The following is a 22,752-nucleotide window of genomic DNA, read 5'->3' as shown; positions in this document are numbered from 1 at the left end:
ATATTCAGCAGTTTGTGGATGAGTCACAAGCCGGTTTCAGACCAGGTCGCTCAACAGCTGATGGGGTGTTCTGTGTGCGGTCTCTGTGTGAGAGAGCTTTGCTCGGAAATTGGAACTATTCGGCAGCATTACTCGATTTCAGCGGTGCATTCGACACAGTGAACCGTGGCAAGGCGCTCGATCGAATGGCCGATTCGGGTGCACACACCTCAATGATGAAATTGCTAGTCTCCGATACGACAGCTAGGGTGAAGATTGCTGGGCAGCTCAGTGCTCCCTTCTCGACCAATATCGGCGTGGTTCAGGGGGACCCGATGTCTCCGGCCATGTTCATTGTCTACGCAGAAGGTGCGATGAGGCAGGTGAGAGCAGCCTGCACCTCCCCTTCATGCCTGCCTACTCATTTCTCACAGTATGCAGATGACACCACAATACATGACACTGATCGTGATGCTGTGGTGGCCGCTGCAGCGAAATGTGAGCCAATTTTCGCCCAGGATGACCTGAGATTAAATCTAACAAAAACTCAATTTGTAACTCCTTCCAAGGATGATGACGCATGGAGAAAGACGAAACTACTTGGAAGTCTCTTGGGATCTGGAAGTGACATCGAGAACCGTATCAATGCCGCTAACCGAGCGTTTGGCACAATAGCCTGGAAGAGACACACTTTATTATCTAGAATGCTTATGTTTACCACTCTTATCCTTCCGGTTCTACTATACAACTGTGGCCTGTGGACCTTGACAGCAGCACTCGGCAACAGGCTCGACACGTGGCATCGCCGCAAACTACGATCCATTCTCGGCGTAGTGTATCCCCAAAAAATATCGAATAAAAACTTATACAAGCTGTCCAACCAATTGCCTATCACCAGAACATGCAGGGAACGGCGCTTGTTATGGTTCGGCCATGTAATCAGAGAAGGCAGTGACTCGACATCCTACAAAGCTCTAAGACTTTCAATCGACACCAAAGACATCAAGAAGCCCAGGGGACGCCCCGTCACCAGATGGATCGACAACATCAAGAATGACTTAAAGACAATAAACGTTTCCATTGCCGAAGCGGAAACTATTTCCCAAGACAGGGAAGCTTGGCTCGGCATTGTGAATCAATGTACTAACTTATCATGCTAAAAAATATCTGCGCTTACTTGAATATCCTTTTGGTAAATAACATTCTGTACTTAATATTATATTCCTCATGCCTAGGCTCATGGTGGAATCGAGGTAGTTTTTCCCTGCAATAACAGAATGAAGAAGGTGTGTATGTCATGTGTTTCTCGTTTTCAACTCTTTTGCCGACAGAGGCGTTAGCCCCATGGGTGATCTCACCCATGGGGTACATGCGAGCTGTTATTATTATTATTATTCTTATTATTATCGGCATATGCCTAGCTGTTGGTGGTGGTGGTGGTGGTCCGTACGAAAGGCTGCGATTTAACCATGTAATTAGCTAGGTGAAAACATAGTGACTTCGGAGATACTTACTCTCGTACTCATAATGAGCAGATTGGGGTATAAGTTTTAAATGGAATTAACACAGTATATCTCGATGCTAAAGGGAATGGCTGTGGTCTGCTTCTACGTTTCAAGAGAAGTGTTTGTGCAATGAAACATGAATACGTACTGGTGTAAGTGGAATACTTCCTCCATCTACCATACATGTGGTTGCATCCCTTGCCAAACTAGAAGTTTGAAGAAACACATAGGTTCGAGACAGGAAGATACCTGCTGTATAAGGGTGTCAACTTGATCGGAACTGACAAAATTATCGGATCAGGCGAATGTGCTCGACAGCGCGACCGTGACAGGCAAGCTATAATATACATTGTATATGCACTTAAATCTGTGGACAGCAACTGTTTCGCTCTGTTAGAGCTCCTCAGCACAGCTCAGAGGACCGAAGCGCAGCTCTTCGCAATGAAATACGTTTCCGTGAAGCAAAGCATTTTTATAAAGAGCTGCACCCAGCCAAGAGTGCTCGAAATGCTCCAAGAGCAGTGAGCATTGCATAAGGCGAGCGGCAGGGGTTCGCGCTAAGGCAAGAGTGCTCAACCTAACAACATTGCTGATTGCTAGGGAGCATTATACTCAAATCTGGGGATATGCATGTACATAATATCTCAACGAGTGCGCCCCTATCACAAACCGAACGGTGTAAATATAGACTAAAAAAGAACAATTTTATTGATGTGTTCCTTCTCGTACTCCATATTCTGGTGTAATTACAAGTACAACTGATGATTGTGAATGTCAAAAGAACGAAAACAGATAGCTTTACTCATGTATCTGTAATTTAGTTGTTATTGGAGGTTACTGAATAGTTGTGAAAAGCTGCAGCTTTGTCAACTATGTGGACAAGTAAGCGAAGATATGCGCATTCACCAATGCATACCATCCGTTGCCAAACATCAACATGTGGTACCTCGCTTCCTGATCTTCAGTACTTGAAAACGATTAACTATGTGTTTTTTGTGACCGGTACTAATGGCCCCTCGACCACATTTGTACACTCTATTCCGGTAACACGTGAGATGCTCTGTCTTTGGGTCTGACGAGATGCTTGCTATTGTACCAATGATACTGTTATGCAACTGGGCTTGCTGAGAGGACTAGCGACAGCAGAGCACTCGAGAATACGGACGCTTCATTGAGTCGTTCATTCACTAAAGGAAGGAGGTGTGTACTTGGAGAACCATGGCCGCACGTATCGAGATACTACCTGGGCTAATTCACACAGAGATTGGCAGAAGAAAGGTGTCTGAAACTTCATGACCTGTGCGGCTGATATAAGCGTTAGTAGTCCTGAAAAAGGAGATTCGCTGAGATATTCTGTCGCCAGCACGAGTTCCCGTTGCCCTACAGACTCTACATTGACAAATAGGTGTTTATTAGTGATGTGGTTAGGTGATCATCTCTGAAAGTGTCTTAGAAGCGTATCAAAGTAGATCTAGGCGATTGCATTGGCCAATATAGCAAACCAACCATTACAGCATCGAATCATAGCTGAAAGTAGTCATGATTGGCTCACGGCCTGGATAGAGCCAGCACAGTGTACCAGGGTGTCCACTGCCCACACATCCTAGCAATCATGAACTGGTTATCATATCTACAATGTAAGTGTAAATTACGTGGATAATTTCCCTGGACTATCAACACAATCCAGACAATCTGGTTCTGAATGTATTCGATACAGGTTTACATTTCTCAACGAGTGTTCTATTCCACCACTAGGCTATGGTGTATTCGAAGGAAATTGATCCATTATTTTCTTACTGGTGCTGTTCTTATTATACAATAGGTACTCACCTAGCATGCCAGACTGTCATTTTGATTGTCGTAGTAATCACGATGTGTTCAGCAACAACAGTGGCGTCTGTCGAAGTGCAGCCTGAATGTTTGGAGAGAGAGGACCGCTACGTTACTGCTGTTCAAAGTCAGGATGGAGGCCGTCAAGTTTTCAAATGGACAACCTGGTCTCCTAGTGTCGCTCTCAACAGCCGATCTGTGTGGCAACACGTACAGTCGGAGGGAGTAACTGCAGTCTTCGATTTCCAAGGCAACTGTCTTATCAATGTCACAGGAATAGAATATTTTTCATCCGGTGCCTGTGAGCTAACCGTAACCTCAGAAGAATTCTACTTTGATGGAAAGAATGGATGGTCCACTAAGAATGTGCAGTCTAAACTCAATTCAGTAGGCTACCATGCACCTGGCTATATACAGCTAGCATTGGCATCATCCACTAAGCTTCGCATCAAAATCAACGTCCATGATGTAACTGGAATGTCTTCACCATGTAGTACCCCTTTGACTGAAGAGACGGAACCGTACCTTGGATTATTCTTTCAAGAAGGTAAGGTCTTTACCTGACACGGGGTTTTCAAGTGTGAAGTGTACGATGTGAAGAGAATCAGATTGGCTCGTGCAACAACACACAAAAATTCAAATCATGTATGGAAGATGTGATAATGCATGTACATGTATGTTTCTTGCCTTGTACTGTGTTAGATGATATCAATGAATGTCTCCACACACATATAAATCCTTGCTCCGACCATTCGAAACACGGCGATAAACCCACCTGCATCAACACGTGGGGGTCATACAAATGTGACTGTGAAGAAGGATATGAACCTGTACTGGCTGTAGGACATGAACATGACTTTATATGCAACGATATCAATGAGTGTGAATTAACTTCTAGTAATCCCTGCCATTGGCATTGGAACGATGACCGTAAATACGTAGCGGAGTGCGAAAACACCTTGGGATCTTATCAATGCGTTTGTCAAAATGGATTCATGTATGCACTTGAAGTACGCGTACATGAGAGGAATAATTTTGGATGCATTGATAACGACGAATGTATCCTAGTACCTCATCTTTGTAGTCAGCATCAAGGATCTGGAAAATGTGTGAATACTCCTGGGTCCTACTATTGTAACTGCTCCAGTGGATTTTCGGCTACTCCCGCGCAAAATGGCACGATATGCAGAGGTAAGAAAAACACAAGCGAAGTAGTCCACAGAACGATGAGTGTTAAGCACTCTAGGTGTAGGTGCTGATACAAAAGGGACAGAGAAAATTTTCAGGTACTCCGAGTTGAATCTCCACCAAAAGCGATCATCAATGTGGTTACCTGATGATCTGGTAAATGTCTGCCGTTTAGTTGCATGTCTCCTCCCTATCGTATTCTCCAGAAATTCACCCAAGGTAGAAAGGTAACTGATGGCCAAAGTTGAGCATTCAGTTACCAGGTCTCCGAGGATTTTTCTGAACGCGTTATTTTCTTCATCTTGACAGCGTATCACGAGATTTTATCTACATGTACGTACCTATAGTTGGGGGAAGAGAATCCTTTTCTTTAGGTTCCATATCCTCCCTTTGCTATAGATCATGAACATAACATGTGACTATACGTGTCCGTGGTTCCATACCAACATTCCGCCATTGTCCTCTGAAAGGAAAGTATACCAATGTCTTACCATTTTCACTACTTTAAAAGCCAACTGCACTTAGGCTGGAAAATGAATTGATAATATTTTCTAAACGACATAGCCAGGGACTGCGGGTATACTCCATTGAGAGATTTGAGACTTGGTATAGTCAGGTCTCCATTTTCTAGGGCATTCCACACTTCTAAGTATCAATTTTCTAGTTAAGCCAGGTTGGTGTTCCCTTCATAACATCATTCGTGAATAGCTCTCAGTTTTCCTCGCCGTTAGGAACCTCTGAAATTGATACTATTGTCCGATTTCGATTTACCCTTGTTGTTCGCAAAGCGGATCCTTTCGGTCCGTAACTCTGAGCTCCGCTGATGAGAGGGAGAGACACTATAATGAGGTTTGTTGGAATGAACTAGCTGTGTGAGGCGTCTGACAATTTGACCTCGACGGAGTTGTCCTTTTGTTTTGGTGTTAAATTTGCCTTTAGGGAGCTGCAAAGTAAATAAGTAATTTATCGTGTCCGTTCCCGAAGGGACCCACGACGGACGCTAACACCTGGTATACCCTAGCGGGAGATGCAGCTCCTAACGAGAGCTGTACCCCTCAAATACTCTTTGCTAGCTTTGAGCGTCGCCAGTTGGACGATATGTTTTGGGAGCCGAAAATCTGAATGACAATCTCAGTATGCGAAGAGCTATGATTTACGTGCACCTCGCGTTCATCACTACTTTGGTATCTGATTTTCTGCATGTTTTCCAGCGGCGTCACAACTTCCAATCCAATTGATAACCAAATATCCGTTGAACACCACCATAGCCACAGCAACATCTGCAATATCTCACGTAACGACGCAAATGACGAGTTCGGCATCAGGAAAAGTGCAGAACGGCAAGACGGTTCTGGTGGCTCTGTCAACAATTAGTGTAACCCTGATAGGTTTGTTGGTGGCGCTGCTCCTCCGGAAGAGAGAGAAAATATTGAAACTACTTAGACGCAGCTCAACCGCTCGACGGGCCACGACAGCTGGGGATGGACCTGTTGATACGTTTCAGGCAGACCGTGCAGAGGTGGAGATGCCGTCCCCGCAGCGCAATCATACGCACCGCACATCCACAGGTGAAGGAGACCAACAAGCTAGGGCTGCCATTGAGATTGACCGAAGTGATTACCATGAGTATCACCTTGCCATGGGCTCAAGCACTGGATCTGTTCCCACTACAGAGATGCCCTCACAGGCCCCGAATCGAATTGAAAATGACTACATACTCGAAGGATTGCCAAACGAATACGCTAGTGTTCCTGACCAAATGGAGCAGAATGTGGAGTATGCCTATGCCATTGCCACTGCTCCAGCCAGGAAATGTGACGATCACACGGGCAGATGTGCAGGCGCTGTATCAATCGGAATAGTAGAGAGAACAGATGGTTATGGCTACGCTTTAGCCACGGCTCCCACTTCCATGCACAAGAGCAGGACCACACCATGCAGCTCGGGATCCATGTCTGATCAGACGCAAGTGGCTAACACCTCCGCGACAGATCGAAGACCAATAGTGACTAGAAAAGATTCCAAACCTAACTACTGGCCTGGAGCGGATAGACCTCCGGTCAGTAATGCTCTCCTTGGCGTACCATCTCCACTGCCTGACGAGTCCTATCGCGAGACAGGTTCGAAGCAGAGCAGCAGCAGGTTTTCTCAGGCGAGAAAAAAGGTACCAGGGACTCCATCAGACTATCTTTCTCCCTCCGACTGTCTGGAACCCTAGCTATTCAACGAAGTATAACCAAGCGAGAATTCAAGTTGGCAGGAAAACTGCGAGCTCCCCTGTAGGGAGCAACACACTCTTCCCCAACTATCGCCGAAGTCGCACCAACCTCTTTTTCACATTATAACCAACGTTTAGCACATCTTCCAGCCTTTCAATACTATTTTCTCGCGACCAATTACTTTTCTTTCAGTACTATAATACTTTAACTTAGTACTCAGCCACCAAACTCGCATTACAGGAAACACACAAGGCAACAACCGAAGCAGGAACGAACATGATTCATGAGCGTGCATGCGTTCATGTATGTGTGTACCAGTATGTGTGAGAGAGCTGTGTGCCTAGATCCATGCCAAGAGCCATGAGCACTGTTGCTACAACTGCTCCATCACTTCACAGTTAATAATATCATGCATAGCTCTATGAACGGATAGCATTTTTCCTGTGCAGGTCGGTAAGACGTACAGTGCATTTTGACCCTTCCAGACACTTAAAACTACCAAGTAGTGCTTTCCAAGACTTTGAAGACTTCATATTTTCCATCTGATTTCTTGTCTGTATCTTTGATCTCAGCTACTGCATACAACCCGCTAGAACTGAGCGTTATACATGCATGTCACCATTCAAGTGTTAGATTTGTATAAAGTACGTTTGTAAATGCTGAGAATCACAATTCACGCCATTCTGATTTCGCTTTAATTCGCATCATCAACCTCTGACTTCATTTAGGATATGCATGTAAGGCCTCAAAGAGCTATGGTAGAGCATTAGAGCTGCAGCGCAATGGTTGATAGATGTGAATAAAGAAGACAGGATTAGATATTCAACTTGCTGAAACGTGTTTGAAAACGTGGCCAAGTCAGCTTCTAATCCTCTAGTGGAATCCTTGCCTCGTGTTATGGTAATCTAAGCATAGCTGTATCACCAAAACTGAAATAACGCACACGGGTAGCAGGAAAGTGTACCTAGTATTTGAGATACTATCTATCCCAAAATGATTCTGTTTGGATCATGACCCCAGTGCAGCGGACAATATCCGTTCTAAGCAAGAATCGACCATAGTGGTGTACGTACTAAGGGAGCTCCACGACAGTGTTAGAGAAGCTAACCGAGTACCTTTACATTGTATTGTGCGCAGATGGTAAACCACACGATTCCGATCAAGGCCAAGCGGATGCAGTTTCAGTGACGCCGAAGGAACTGTACAGCCATCAGTAACTATTTAGACAGCAATCGTACATGCTGGTTTATTTGTACATACGGCAACACACAGCCATTAATCTAGTGAGAAAACATGTCAAATCCACCGTCAATGAGCTGTTTAGCAACAATCCGAGAGCAATCAACTCTGGTAATATTTGTAACCAATATAGGTGAACTGACGGACACTAGCTATCAGCCTTGACTTGTTTAGGATCTGTACCATTCTCATTCTTCAAAACGCTTGCTTTGCTTAGCTCAATCCTTTCCGTACATGAGAACGTCATTTGCAAAATCTCCACTGAATGCACTGTCACTTTTTTTTAACGAAGTTCGTAACATGCCAACGTAACTTATGCACGCAAAACGTGGACACACAACCATCAGTGCATAAGTTCACTCTCTCACACGCTAACAGTTTTTTGGGCTAGGTATCAGGCTTGTTTATAGATTGGTCCTACTTAAACGTCTAGCAGTGACTGGGACTTCCCATGCACTGCCATTCTTTATACGCCATACTACGTACCACTAATCACCCTGAACAGTCTATTCATGTCAATCACACGAACATGCCCAATCCCCTGCGTGACTTCAACATATTGCCGTCTGTTTCCGACCATTCATTAGACACAATGGCTCGCTTTTGTGCCAAACAATTAGACAGATGTGTAGTGCAACTCTTTGGGAAACCAGAGGGCACATTAGCCGAGGTTGTCATTGATAGCGGCTTCCAACGACACGTCGAACATATCCATCTCATTTCCCCTATGAGATATAGCCATGACGCCACAGCCGTCGTGTGAAGAACTATTGTACCTTATCGCTACTTGCATATCAGTGCTAGCGTTGCACACTGGATCTGCAGTAAGGTATCATCTATCGCCTCGAACAGGTTTGAAGTCTCTCCGATGAAGTTTGAGTGAGCAGCGAGCGATCGAACATTTTGAATTTTGACCACATCGAGAAAGGATTGCCTCGTTACCTCATAGCCAATCCTGCCCCTTGTTGGCTTGACCTGGATTGGAACTTCTTCGCCGTTCTGATATTCACACCATCGTGTAATAATGGTGTCCATTTCAGGTAAATATGGTAGTTATTGTCACTGCTACATTGACAGCGAATGTATCTGCCACAAACAAATTCATTTTCGAACGGTCAATATCTTCAGTCCACTATTGTTATACTGGACTCCCCTAGGCATCTCCCTATCTTACAATAGTCCTGTGGGCAGTAATTTACCCAGTATTCACGCAATAATCATGTATTCCTATCGTTGTGGCTCTGCCTCGGTATAATTCACGAGCACCACTGCTTCATCGGATACGTTATACAGCTAACGATGTGCAAAATGTAGCTACTGGTGGATTAATACTTTACTTCGTGTCGTCATTGCCCTCTTCTGCATTACAGTCTATTTCCAGACCGAATACAGTTGGATTGTTCTAGTGACGACACTGGTTGTTATCACAACTGAGGTATGGTGTTTGACCCCAAGTTGCCGTCCAGTCGCTCATCGTCAAAATAGTTACGAAGGCTTGAACGGTGGACTTCAAACATTCAAGTGGTACACATCGCATTCACCTGGTACACTATCGTATCGCGTCCTCGGCTACAATCCTATTTATAGCATAAACTTCGAGTTTCAAGGGAGCTGCACTATTGCAGCAATAGGCATTTCATTCACGGCAGCCGGAAATTGTCACTTCTATGTTAGGTCTAAGTCATTTGACCACGGTGGTTGGTCAAATGCAAGGTCAGTTAGGTTCAGCGATAGTAGTAAATATGGATCCAGTCACAATCTCAATTTCTCCGTGCAATCATCACATGGGATGCAAATCAAATTCACAGTCCAGAGTGCGCCATCACCTCCTCTCAGCCAGTGTGCGATTCAACTCAATAAAGCACGTGAACCGTTCATCGCCTTGCACGTCCACGAAGGTATGTTATTTTAACTCCTTCGTTAGGTAGGAAATCTCCTCATTTAGGCAGGCGCAGTAGACCACAGTTAGTCGTTGCTTTTCTGGAATGTGTTTTACTGAACACCTGGAAAGATGTTCAGTACATTGTACAGCAATTTCATTGAGTCACTATGGTACATGACATGTAGATGCACAGTCATGACTGTATATTCCTGCAGCTACATTTACTTCGATGAGTGTCCTCTGTATCATTTGCATGAAGTAGGACGGTCGTTTCCAACTACAGTAAAACCTGTGACTAACGACCACCCCTTGGGGCCAGAGAAAGCGGTCTTTAGTGGCAGGTGGTCCTTAGTTAGAGGTTTGCACCGCACAACCATGTACTAATGTGCGACAGTCCGTGCCTGGCAAAGTCGTCTGTAGTACCAGGCTGGTCGCTAGTCCCGGTGGTCTTTAGTTACAGGCTTTACTGTACTTGAATATCCGAAAGCGAAAAATAGAGAAAATAATTTACTCATCATTGAGATATACTTGGAAACCTTTATTTCTAAAACGGCCTCTAGAATACTGCTAGTAACTTTGAAAATTTTGCTCTTGGTGGTCCTATCCAAGCACCAGTCATTTCTGGTTTTTCAAAACGCTTATCTGTGGAGTAGCGTTGCTCGGAATCCTTTCCATTCCATTCTTGGAGTTTCGTATCAAATGCAGTCTCATTCTCATAGATTCGTATGTCACATTGCAGATAGAAGTTGTGTAGAAATGTCCCGCTCGGAATCCTTTGATTTCCTTGCTTGGGGTTTCGCATAATATAATTATAGTCTCACTCTCGTAGAAAACAGTGGTGCACAAGTTGTGCCTTACAGTCAACCACCTATAGCAGATGTTGCCCAGCGTGGAATGTCTTAATACTCCATGTCGGTTTGTTGCTAGATTGTCTACGCATAACAGTTCAATATCTGATGTAGTCGGTGGACTCTTATGCATAACTTGCGGGCTGATGTTTTCCATGTTTTCAATAAATATTTCCTTGGCTCTCCATACGAGTTCATTCTCATAGATTCGTATACCGGAATTGTAGATGTTAGCTAGATATCCACTCGCACAATAAGATAATACCAATGCAATCAGCTGTATGATAATCACCTGTGTTCCTGAAACCAGTGATTATACATATACTTGAAGGTTCGGCCTCATTTCCTCTGTGCTGCGCTGATGAGTTCACAAAGAACGAAACAGCATGCTGTCCGCAGATTGAGTATTTTCGCTCCTGCTCTTGTAGTAGTTGAGCACTCTCCTGTGGGGTAGTGCCTTTGCAGTTTGCATTACGCAGAGCTCACTGACTTGTCAGTTTGAGCACTCTGGCAAGCTACATTCGGGCTTGATTGGAAATATTTATTTCCATTGCTATCAGGTTCGGCCTCATTTCCTCTGTGCTGCGCTGATGAGTTCACAAAGAACGAAATAGCATGCTGTCCGCAGATTGAGTATTCGAAGTACATGTAACTTAAAATGAATCGGAAGCGTTGCGTTCCATGTCTCGTGCATGATCAACTATTTTGCCCATTTTAATCAATGACTGCCCAGCATTTTCAGTATTCCCTTCAGATCACGATGAATGTTCAGCATCCTAGAATCTCTGCTATAGATATTACAACCAGGGAGTAGTAAAATACCGGTATTGTACTACTCCCTGGTACGGGCCTGGTTTAAATCTGGTTTCGGAAATTCGTTTTGTATTGCTTCAAGCTAGGCCTCATTTTTCTGTGCAGCGCTAATGCACAAAGGCCAAAACAGTTCTATCCGGGGATTGAGTTATGAAGTGTGGAGGTAGTGTAATCTGGTGATATTGAGCACTGATTGGTTGCGGATAACGGAGAGTTTTGATTCTAGTACGATCAATATTGGCGAGCAGCCAATCTCCTCGCGGTATTGCTGTTAAGTTTGAAAAAATGGCTCTTGATAGTCCCAACCAAGCACCAGCCTATTCCATGCTTTTTGTGGAACGTACATCTGTGGAGAAGCATTGTCTAACATCCTTTGCCTTCTATTCTTTTTGTGGCACATTGAATTAAATCTCATACATGTAGAAATTGGAGATTCGTGTCCGCAGGCTTTTGTTGTCAGCTGCCCGCTCGAATTCTATGGTGAGAAAAATAGATCAGTTGTCTGACATGATGATTTCCGTTATACATGAAACCTGCGGTTAAAACTTTTAAAATATTATGGATCGGAATCACTCCGTGCCTCGTGTAAAAGCAACTGTTAAACCATTTAGAAAAAAAAGGGACATATGGATACAAGTTGAGAGTAACTGTCCACCACTGTAACTATATACTATATACAGTCAGACGGTGCAACAACTAGGCACAAAACTGACCACCTGATACCTAGCTCCAACGCACCTCCCAAGCGCTAACCGACAGCCGTCTAACTCGGTAGGTTCTTGGCAGGTTCATAATTATGTCCTTTTCGTTTCTACGTACTGGTATACTATTGGCTCAACATCCGAGTGTCAAGTTAAAACATTTAATCTATGACGGCTCTGCATGCTTCAAATATTCCCTTCAGATCACGATGAATGTTCAGCGTCGTACAATCCCTGCTATGGATATACGGAAACCCAAAATTCTGGACCGCATTGTCACAACACGTGGGGATCTTACAGGTGTACTTGTCAACATGGATATAAACTCACTCAAGATGGAACTATCTATACTTGCAACGATATTGATGAATGTGTAGAAGCTGATAATCCTTGCTATGGATATATTCGCAGTGATAATGAGCCAGGCTGTGTAAACACAGCTGGAAGCTATACCTGTGTTTGTCGAGAAGGCTATGAGATTATCGACAATGGAACCTTACTTCAATGCCTGGATATTGATGAATGCTCTATTACACCTCACCACTGTGTTGCGTACTCTGCAAAAGGTCCTAGAAGATGCGTGAACAGTATGGGGTCCTACTCGTGTAATTGCGTCGAGGGATTCGCCTTCCAAGATACTCCTAATAGTACTGAATGTTTACAAGTAGGTAAGTAATTTGCAAAGATCATAATTATGTAATGTAGGTCTGTTTCGTGTGGGAAGGAGTTATGTGATTTTTATATGAATTGCTTCTTGTTGAATATCTGGGGAAAGGATTTACCTAATGGTAAACCTGTATTGAGATCAATATAGTTGGCCGGAGTGGCATGCTATTGGCAATATTGAGCGTGCCTTTTAAAGCATAAAAGTGTTTGGTGGACCAAGGCAAATTGTAAACAACGTGATCTCTAACAGACATGCCCACGGAATATTATTATCTTGCATGGAAATATTTGGACATGAATAGGTTGATTGGCGTTTTAAATCCAAGCTCAGCAATTGATTTTCTGCAACATAGATTCTAAGTTGATTAACAGAGCAAAATCTTGTGTAATTGCAATGGAATTGACGCTTTTGCTTACACCATATTCTTGTATAATGCATTATCACTTATTCCTCTAAGAGTCCAAGATCAAAGTTTAATACTTTATGTAAACTACCTCGCCAGAAAACCGGAAACCACATGTCGATATTATCATAGATATGAGAACTCTCATGTGGGGTAATGCCTTTGCTGTTTGCGTAACGCAGTGTTCACAAACTTGTCAGTTTGAGCACTCTGGCAAGGTATGTTCGGGCCTGGTGTAAATCTGGTTTCGGAAATTCATTTTGTATTGTTCTCAAGCTAGGCCTCATTTTCTCTGTGCAGCGCTAATGCTCAAAGGCCGAAATAGTTCTATCCGGAGATTGAAGAATGAAGTGTTGAGGTAGTGTAATCTGGTGAAATTTAGCACCGGTGGGTACGGATAACAGAGAGTTTTGATGACCGCACTTGTACGATCATCATTGGCGAACAGCTACTTGTTCTTTTTGATATTTATGATTATCTGGGTATGCGGGTGTGTGCCAATGTGTTTCTGTTGTCTGTATAATCGCTCATCCTGATCTACATCGCTGCTATTCATACACATCACTGGTCCACATCGCTGATAATCCGATATAGATGAGTGTAATTCCGGTACTCACAGCTGTAACAACAAGACCAATGATGACAACAGGTATTGTCAAAATTTTAACGGATCTTACGACTGCCCATGCCTGCCTGGTTATAATGGTGCCGATTGTGATGGTTAGTGATATACTCAATAGAACAAAGCCACCATCCACACCGATGCAAAGAACACTCTCCTTAACGTGGCATATCACCCAAAAATTCTCCAATAATTCGAAATTGTAAATTCATGTCGAGTGCTACATCAGTTGAAAGGGCTTGAATAGCTCCAAAATATCTGAAAATTGTGTCTCGATCTGACCAACCGTTCAAGATTTATGGCCGAAAATGTGCCCTTGCAAGGAGAGTCCAAAAAATCACGTTTTTAGCCATGTATTGGGCTGCACTTTTGCCAGCACCCTCGTGACGTTGCAGATATGTGGCTTAATTACTGTGGTTGACGTGGATTTAGTGACTTTGGCAAGTTTGAGTCGTGTCAAGAAGTCATGTAGGATTCAGTACTAGGCAGTAGTGGAACGTGAGTCGTAGACTTTGCCGATTTTTGAGGGTATCCTGGATTTGGTGTGCAGCGCTGTGGAAATGGCTTGCTGTGGAGGTCCCAGCACTGGATGTTGTATCAAAGGTACGACCTCGTAGCACGGGCTAAACCTAAAATATTCAAAAAATGACTTCGGTCTGTGGGAGTCTGTGAGAGAACGCCCACTCCTGCCGTTGTGACAGATTCCAGGGCCACGTTGAGGGGCCCTATCTCACCACCCATGGCTGGTTTTGGACTTTTGTTAGGTTTGAATCCTGCGCACGGACAGAATGGGCAAGAAAATATGAAAAAAATTGTAAATGCATTTGTTTGGCTCCTGGGTGGCTCGCACACCGTGGCACTATGCCGGAATGTTGAGTTTTTGCGGCCTGGAAAGCCTGTCAGTGAGGCGCAAGAACTTTTAAATCATATCCAGAGAGCCAGCATAGTGGCAGGAGTGTGTGGTGAAAATTTCACCCAAATCCATTGAGAGACACCAAAGTTACGGTCAATGGTCCTTATTTACAATTACGTCATCGGCTCGCGCCGGGGGTATACTTGAGATTTCGTGGTGAGAAAGACTTCACTTCTTCCAAAATTTTCGTCTTGGACATCAGACAGTTGTGGTTGTTTGTATTTCGAGAGTTAGCCCTCACGTCGAGTTCCAGGCAGTGCCTGTCGTGGAGTATCACCGACTGGTCCGTCAGCTATGAGTGCCAAGAAAGTTTCGTCTTTAGCCGACTTGAGAGTGCCTGAGCTGAAGAGGCTACTCCGTGAACATGGCTTACCCCTTTCCGGAAAGAAGGACGAACTGATTGGGAGGTAAGCTTTCTTCGTTTCACTTCTTACTCAGTAGTGTGTTGCCGAAAATTACTAAACTCTCCCAGGCGTCTGTTTTTTCGTTATTGGCCCGCGTGCAAAGAATGGAGCTGAACTAAAAATATTTTTCAAAAACCAGTAGACTTGTGTAGCATGGCTACTTTATAACACGTTATTTGTATACACATAAATAGTACACCGTAGGAATGCTTGGATAGCTCTGCGCACACTCGCACGGCCTTGTCTTCTTCTTCTCCTTGTGAGACAATGAACGAATGATAACTACTTACGTAACTACAAGTATGTGCTTTGAGTGCTGAGAGTATACGAGTTACAATGGTGGCAGCGGTGGGATTCGAACCCACGCCTCCGAAGAGACTGGAGGGGGGATTACACTTGGACTACGTTTGGTGTGGGCATGGACGAAGCCATAGCCATGACCATGTGCATGGCAGCATTGCGACTCTGCTGAGAGTTGCTATAATGGGATCTGCTTTCAACTCAGTGTGCAACAGCATCCATAGTCATTTTACCTGTATTATGTTCTTGTCATTTTACTTTTGTTTTGTGACACCGTACCCATGAAACGAGACAATATTCCTTGCTGAGCCTAAAAACTCCAAATCTTCCTGTGGCTTGTGTTCCTGTGTCAACTGCAGATTAAAGACATTTGCGAAAACTTCAGGCCGTGCTGAAAGTAGCTTTCTATCGCCACCGGTACAAGGCAACGTCAGTAATCCCCCAGCACAGTCACAACCACCGCATATACCACTATCCACAGAGTCGATAGAAGTGACCCGTACGAAAAGCAAGCTTCCAGTCGACCCGAACTTGTGGAAGCCCTTGGTTGACATTCGGACTGCCTTGCCGATGTTCACCATGGCCAACATGGTGGCTTATTTCATTTATGGTCAGTCCACTGATGGGAGCCGAATGAACTTCAAGGCTGTAAATGAGCATGCCCTGCTTCTATTCAGCAATGGATTGGTGCAGGCCATTAAAGGTGCAGTGGATCCCGAAGAGCAAGGAACAATGTATCTCCGCTGCATTGTGCTGGCAGAAATGAAACAAAAAAAAACCTATACCCTATACATGAAGCTGGACAGACATGCAGAGGTCCTGTACGCAGAGTGTGGCTGTCCTGCTGGCCGCCCTCCTCACGCTTCCTGCAAACACCTTGCGGCATTTGCGTATGCTCTTGAGGAGTTTGTGCGGCTGGGGTACCACCGGTCAGCATTGACTTGCACGGAAGAGGCCAGCAAATGGAATGTGCCACGGAGCAAGAAGGTTGAAGTGTGCCTGCTAAAGGATCTGGTGTTTAAAAAGGCTGCGTACAGCAAGAGCAGCGCAACGCCGGTAGCTGCTGCACGGAAGGAACTGGACAAGCCACTTGCCCCACCTCGGCTGCCAGCAACTGCCTTGCTGACTTTCGCCAAGAACGTAAACGAACTTAGTACCCGCGGCGTGGCAATGGCTTTCACCCACGTTCTGCCGTCCGAGTCAACGCTGGTTGCAAGGGTGGAACGCATTGCACGGGTGAAAGAACAGCAGCAGGCGTGTCGTGAGTTGCGGGCTGAAGGCACAGATAAGGCTTCTAAGGGTGCATCCTGTGAACCTAGTCCTAGTGGTGAACCTAGTCTCAGTGGTGAACATAGTCCAAGTGGTGAACCTGACACGCAACTTACCCGAGAGGAAGTGAATCCGCAGTCGCCCATGGATGTGACTGGGAATGCTAGTGACAACAGACAAGTGCAAGAGTACCCCCTGCCTTGGGGTGGCTCTCACCGGACAGAAGATGGCAAACAGTTCTATTTTAGCAATACGTGCCCACTGGACAATGGCTTGATGTTTTGTTTTACTCTCCTCAGCAGCAATGACATATATATTCATGAATTTAGAGACGCAGCTAAAAGTGGGAACCGCGCAGCTCATGCCCTGCTGGATATGTGTGGGTTCATTGACATTGGCGAACCAGGCGCAGCGAAGTACATCTGGTGGCACGCCCTTGAACTTCTAGGCCTTCCCCGAGTACCCTGTGATGGACAGAACATTAATTTCTATGGTTCAGAAGCAGATCGGTTTGTTATAGCGTTTAATCAATCGTTTTGTCTTCCGTCAGTATCCTACGAATGTGACACGTGCAATGTGAAGAAAGATGTCGTCACTCCAGAAATCTTTATCTCTGCAGATGGAGACCTATCTCACCTGCCTGGGCCGGACCAGGTAAAGGTGATGTTGAATGCCTGGTTTTTTCCGGGAAGTCAGCCTTGTCGTTGTGGTGGTGTGCGCTCGTATTCTCGACGGAGGTTGCAGGTGCTACGTGGCTCCAGAGTGGGGTGCTCTGTGGCATTCTTTTGCTGCATTTGCCGCGAAATGGTTGGTCGGCACACAATTTATTCTGCTGCAGATTTTCCTTTACAGGTTGAAGTGCCAGGCACTGATTCCGGCCGCCTGACTGCATACCGGTTGCTGGGTGTGACCTATGGAAATGGTCAACATTTTGTGTCTCATATTCATGAAAATGGCACGTTTTATTTCTACGATGGCATGAATGCAGCCACAGGGGGGCGGCCTCAGGCTGTGGTTGGCCCTCCAGTGGCTCCAGCTGGCTATCAGCTTGGCCACATTATGTATGCTGCAGTTGTACCGGCATGAAGAGCATATTTTATGTGAGAATTTTCATGATCTGTCACTCATAATGTCGTAATGAGAATGGATACTTGTTGGGTGTGTACGGCATCACATCTGCTTGGGAGCACGGCTCCAGAGCAGAACATCTTTAGTCACAGAAAAGTGAAGGCCCATTCCAAGTCCGATGTAACAAACAAACACCAAAATATCCTACAATGTACTGCATTAGATGCCTAACGGAGTAAGGTGTGCTGTCCTGAAGGCAACAATACAGGCTACATAAGGAGGCGCACAGATCACAAGTAATGCAATGTCGACAGTATACAAATTCAATGGCAGCAGGGGGGGGGGGGAGTCTTAGGCTGTTGCTGAGCACCATTCTGTCCCACACGCTACAATAGCTGTCACTACCATAGTGACTGTCACTTGAGATGCACGAAAGTAACTAGTTGGTCGCAAGCAACCGCGTTATGGAAAGGTTATGTGGAATAGCTGTATGTACACGGAAGTATGTAAATTACGCGATTATGTGCGCGACAGTCCCGGAGGGAGAGACCATTGCAGAATAACTTACATCAATGGTGGATTAAATAGAGTGAGAAGGGCACAGCATGAAAAGATTTCATCTCCAATATCAGCCATACTGATCGGCAGGAAGCGAAGGATGGAATAATTCTTGATCTGCTGAATGGCTCGCTCCACATGAATCCTCAGTGATGCAATGCGTCGTGTTGTAAGTAAATCTTCTTCGGAGAACTGTTGATGGTGGAGAAAGGGTGGGATATTGACACCAACACCATACACAAGTGCGTCGGATGCAATGTCAAACCCTTTGTCGGCCATAATCACATCGCCTTTGTCCAGCAGCTTCAGTAGTTCGCATCTCCTCACCAACTCCTTGTCAGACGTCCGTCCACCATACAGCTGCGACACAAACGACAGAGCACCACCAGGTGTTATTCCTACAAGCGCTTTAACGGTGTTACGTTGCTTGTATTCCGACCATGTGGCAGCTTGAGTGGTGGGGTTCTTTGGCTTTTCTATCGGAATCTCCAACGCATCGATGATAATCCGTGTCCGTGGATACATTTCGCGGAACGACAGTGACATTAGCTCATCCACTTGGGATCTGCTCGGGAAGATCGGGATTTGGCGAAGTGCATTGGCAGTCAACGGAATCCAATGGCGGATAATCCTGGATATTGTTGGTTGGGAGACACCAGTTAGCCGTGCCAGCTCCTCTTCCGGATAATCCTTCCACACCTTCACCATTGCAATAAAAAAACAGTCTTCCAGTGGAAGGATTGGTGCAGTACCTCTTGCTTGGGTGGCAGAACGGGTGGACAAAACAAGTTTGAACATCTCCTAAAACTGTCCGAATGTTCTGAACCCAGTATACCAGCGAATGTTTTTGTCCGATGTGAACTGCCGTGCCGTAAAACGCTGCCGTTCAAGCTGAGCTTCGAGGATCGTGTTTTGGTCTTTCAATAGCTCTAGCTGTGATTTCAGGTCCAAGATCTCATCCCTCAGCCGCTGATTCTCTTCGACAACGTCCACCTCTCCAGTATCTTCGGTGCTGGCCACTTCTTCCTCATCCACCGTCATACTTTCTTCCTCGGCCTCACTCGCTTTCTTGGAGGTCAGTGTTTGGCGCTCCACCACTGGGATGGTCCAAGCAAATACAGAGGGAACTTCATCGTCATTCTGGCGTTGCAGGGCTGGGAAATGTGCTCCACATACACGCACATCGTTTGTTGCAGTCACAGTCAAATTTTGTTTTCGAACAGCATCTTTCCACGATTTGATTAATTTTCTTTGCCGTTTAGCTAGATGTGGATCAGCGCTTTCGGGCAGGGGTTTGGGGAACTTGGCGAACGGCAACGTCCTGCACACGCTGCAAGCGCCCCTACAGCCGACTCGCTTTGCCGTATTCCCACAAAGACGATACTCTTCCATCGACCATTTGCCAGTGCAGTCCTGAACACGTCGGTACCCTCGCTTGCATTTCTTCGCCCCAGACACGTTCCGACAGCCAGGAACAGTACAGGAGTGCGGCATTGCTAGTTTAGAACGTATGCTGACAGCGGTTAAAACAGAAAACCCCTTAGCTAGTAAGGGATTAAAACAACACACGTTCCAAAACTAAGTCACGTCAAAAGAAAACAAGCAAAGCGGACTTCTTGTTCGTAAAATCTTTCTCCCAGACAATGCAAATGCTGCCTCTGCCAGCTTGATTTTGAACAGTACCCCCGCGCCGGCCGCGCGGTGAAAGGATGACGTAATTGAATAAGGTCTATTGAATGCCATATGAAATTTTTGGGTAATATGCCACCTTAAAAGGTGTGCTTGTAAAAGTTTACATATCCCTTACCTAGGTGTTTCTAATATGGAGTAGTCCATCAAGGCTTTGACCAACTGTGCGGGAGAATCATTTGAGATTCTTGTCTCCTCATTGTCCTCTATATCTTAACAACGATGAAAAGAGTATACGTATTTGAACGTCGTGTTCATGTGACTGCCACCAAATAATATCATTATTATAGGGGAACATACCACAACATACATTACCTTTTTTGCTGGAGTAAAATGCACACTTTATATGCGCTTTTTCAGGCCCCAGATCGCAGGTGTGCACTAACGCGATGCTCGGAATAATGAGAATGTAATAACCAAAAATTCGGATATTCAGTCAATAGTCCTAAGATACTAAGACATTCAACGACCTGACATTTGAACTTTCCGCACCTGAGATTTCCAAGTTGGCATGCAGTTGGCTTGCGCTTGTAGATGTGTTGGAGCTAGGTGTCTGGTCGTTGAATATCTCATGCCCTGTCAGTTTTCTGCATTTTTGTCGCACTATCCGACTGTATACTGGTAATATCTTGTTACCTTGGTGGACTGTTAGTCATAACAATTAACTGGGAGGTACAGTATGGACTACGATGTCGGGATACTGCAGGAGTCTAATGGGCTTGGTGCTAGGGGTGCATTGCATTGGAAACAAAATGCCACGCGCAGTATCGCAACCTCTTCGGACTAAGACCATTCAATTCAGCGTCCAGAAGACGCGGTTCAGAAGGCTCAAACTTCGTCCGTAGTTACATAAGAACAAAGTGACGCTTTCAGTGAAATTTACACACAAATACCTATCTAGTTGGTCTCGCTCCCTCATTGCCGCAGTAATAACACCAGTTCAATTATAACTATGACGACTAGGAGCATGGGAGAAAGGGGGCGTGTCAGCTGGTTCGGCCACAGACCATTGGAATCATACAGTTCCTGGAAGACCAAAAGTAGGGACATTGTGATTTTGGGCAATACAGTGTACTTACCATTTTTGGTTTTCCAACTGTACGTGATACATTCCTTCTCTGCATCCCACTCTGTTTTCTAGCAATGACTCCATCCACAAGTTCTCATCAGCTCGATATGGCGGCAACACGCCCACTATCAAGGGATTCTGATCCCATATCGATCGCAGTACAATCAACTATGATAAAGTCAACAGCTCAGCCAGAAGCGTCCTATACCCTCTACATCAGCATAGGATCTATTATATCAGTCTTACTTTTTGTTGCTGCTTTGGTTATTATCATTGCTGTTCGTCGTAGGAAGAAAAACTCCGCACCTCCCGAAAACTCAAGGAGGACAGTTTGTGTACGGCGAGACCCATCCAACACGACCGACCTCACTGAAAATGAACTCTACATCCTGCAGGCTATTCCCGAGAATGGCAACATTTCACAGACATTTACGGGGAACTCAAACGACGGACCACTACCCGTGATACCAATTACACCTGTACGAGCGCTCACTACCATCAATCCAGTGTACGAAGAATCGACTTGTCTTCAGCCACGGGGTTCAACGAAAACAGTATCCACTCAGCAGGATGCCTCTGATTACCTGGAGATTCTATAACACTAATGTGTGTTTGAGTGCACGTGTACAATGGGCGGCGAGGCTCGATCTATGCCCTTGCCACTGACAGATCGGTAGACGCACAATATAAGTATGTAGTATTCGCTTCTGCTCTACTCACTCAGAGTAGAGACATGCACCACACTACAATGCCTTCTGGGAACGCAGATCCTCATGACAACCAAGGCTGTTTACGCCTTGCAAACTGAGTCAAGTGACGCCTGCGGATTATAGGTCGCATATCGGAACCCCACGTATCAGATATATCACCTAGGAACCATGCGCACACCTCCAGAGACACTTTAATGACTTTAATCTCTTTATTACACCTCATGCATAAAATAACGTTGCGACGAATGAAGTCATCGACCAATTCCACTTGCCTTTTGATTCAGCTTTTGTAGTCATTTTCTCCCCTGTGTGACTTCATGTGCTTTTGTACACCTTGCGATATTGCACGTCCTTCTTTGCAACTCACCGTGTTCAGAGCTTTTTTAGCCAGTACGCCAATTTCATCATTTTTCATAGGTATTCAAAAATTGTATGTTTCATTCACAATGCTACTGCCCTACATCCTTCACTTCCCCATTATACATTGTAGTTTCATCGCATAGGTTATATCACTTGTCTCTCTGCTATTCGATGCATTGAAACATATTATTGTCATCCTCGTAGAGTTTGAACCAGGAACCAGAGGGTATTTGAAAAAATATGATATCGTGCCGGTGGGTAGTAAAGGTATTAGCTATAGACATCACATTTATAACGTTAGTGTGTTTGAGAAAATACATAGGGGAAATGGTTTCCAAGTGCGGTGTAATGCTTGGACATTGAAGCAGTGTGGCTGTTTATTGCGCTAAATGATTCTCACATTCACATCCAAATACATGTGGTCCTTTAAAAAGCATGAATAGAGGGCGCATTGGGTGGGAATGTTATATGTTCAGAACTTTGCTATTGAGGTATGGACTGAATCAAGTCCGGTTT

The 22,752-nt window shown here is 45.0% G+C and overlaps 2 protein-coding genes across 2 annotated transcripts; both read left to right on the top strand.

The window, feature by feature from the left end:
- The first annotated feature begins 8,688 nt into the window (after window positions 1-8,688).
- Window positions 8,689-22,468, top strand: LOC135811609 (uncharacterized). Its single transcript, XM_065324844.1, has 5 exons — window positions 8,689-9,000; window positions 9,331-9,858; window positions 12,408-12,872; window positions 13,869-13,994; window positions 21,239-22,468. Exons 1-5 carry the CDS (start codon window positions 8,985-8,987, stop codon window positions 21,763-21,765), a joined length of 1,662 nt encoding a protein of 553 aa, XP_065180916.1. The 5' UTR covers window positions 8,689-8,984; the 3' UTR covers window positions 21,766-22,468.
- LOC135811606 (uncharacterized) lies at window positions 15,045-18,180 on the top strand. The gene is made up of 2 exons (XM_065324841.1): window positions 15,045-15,216; window positions 15,873-18,180. Exons 1-2 carry the CDS (start codon window positions 15,104-15,106, stop codon window positions 17,866-17,868), a joined length of 2,109 nt encoding a protein of 702 aa, XP_065180913.1. The 5' UTR covers window positions 15,045-15,103; the 3' UTR covers window positions 17,869-18,180.
- Window positions 22,469-22,752: the final 284 nt, after the last annotated feature.

This window comes from Sycon ciliatum, chromosome 3, assembly GCF_964019385.1.
Source record: "Sycon ciliatum chromosome 3, ocSycCili1.1, whole genome shotgun sequence".
Classification (NCBI taxonomy): domain Eukaryota; kingdom Metazoa; phylum Porifera; class Calcarea; order Leucosolenida; family Sycettidae; genus Sycon; species Sycon ciliatum.
Note: the sequence above shows the minus strand (reverse complement) of the source record. Positions and strands in the feature narration are given on the sequence as shown.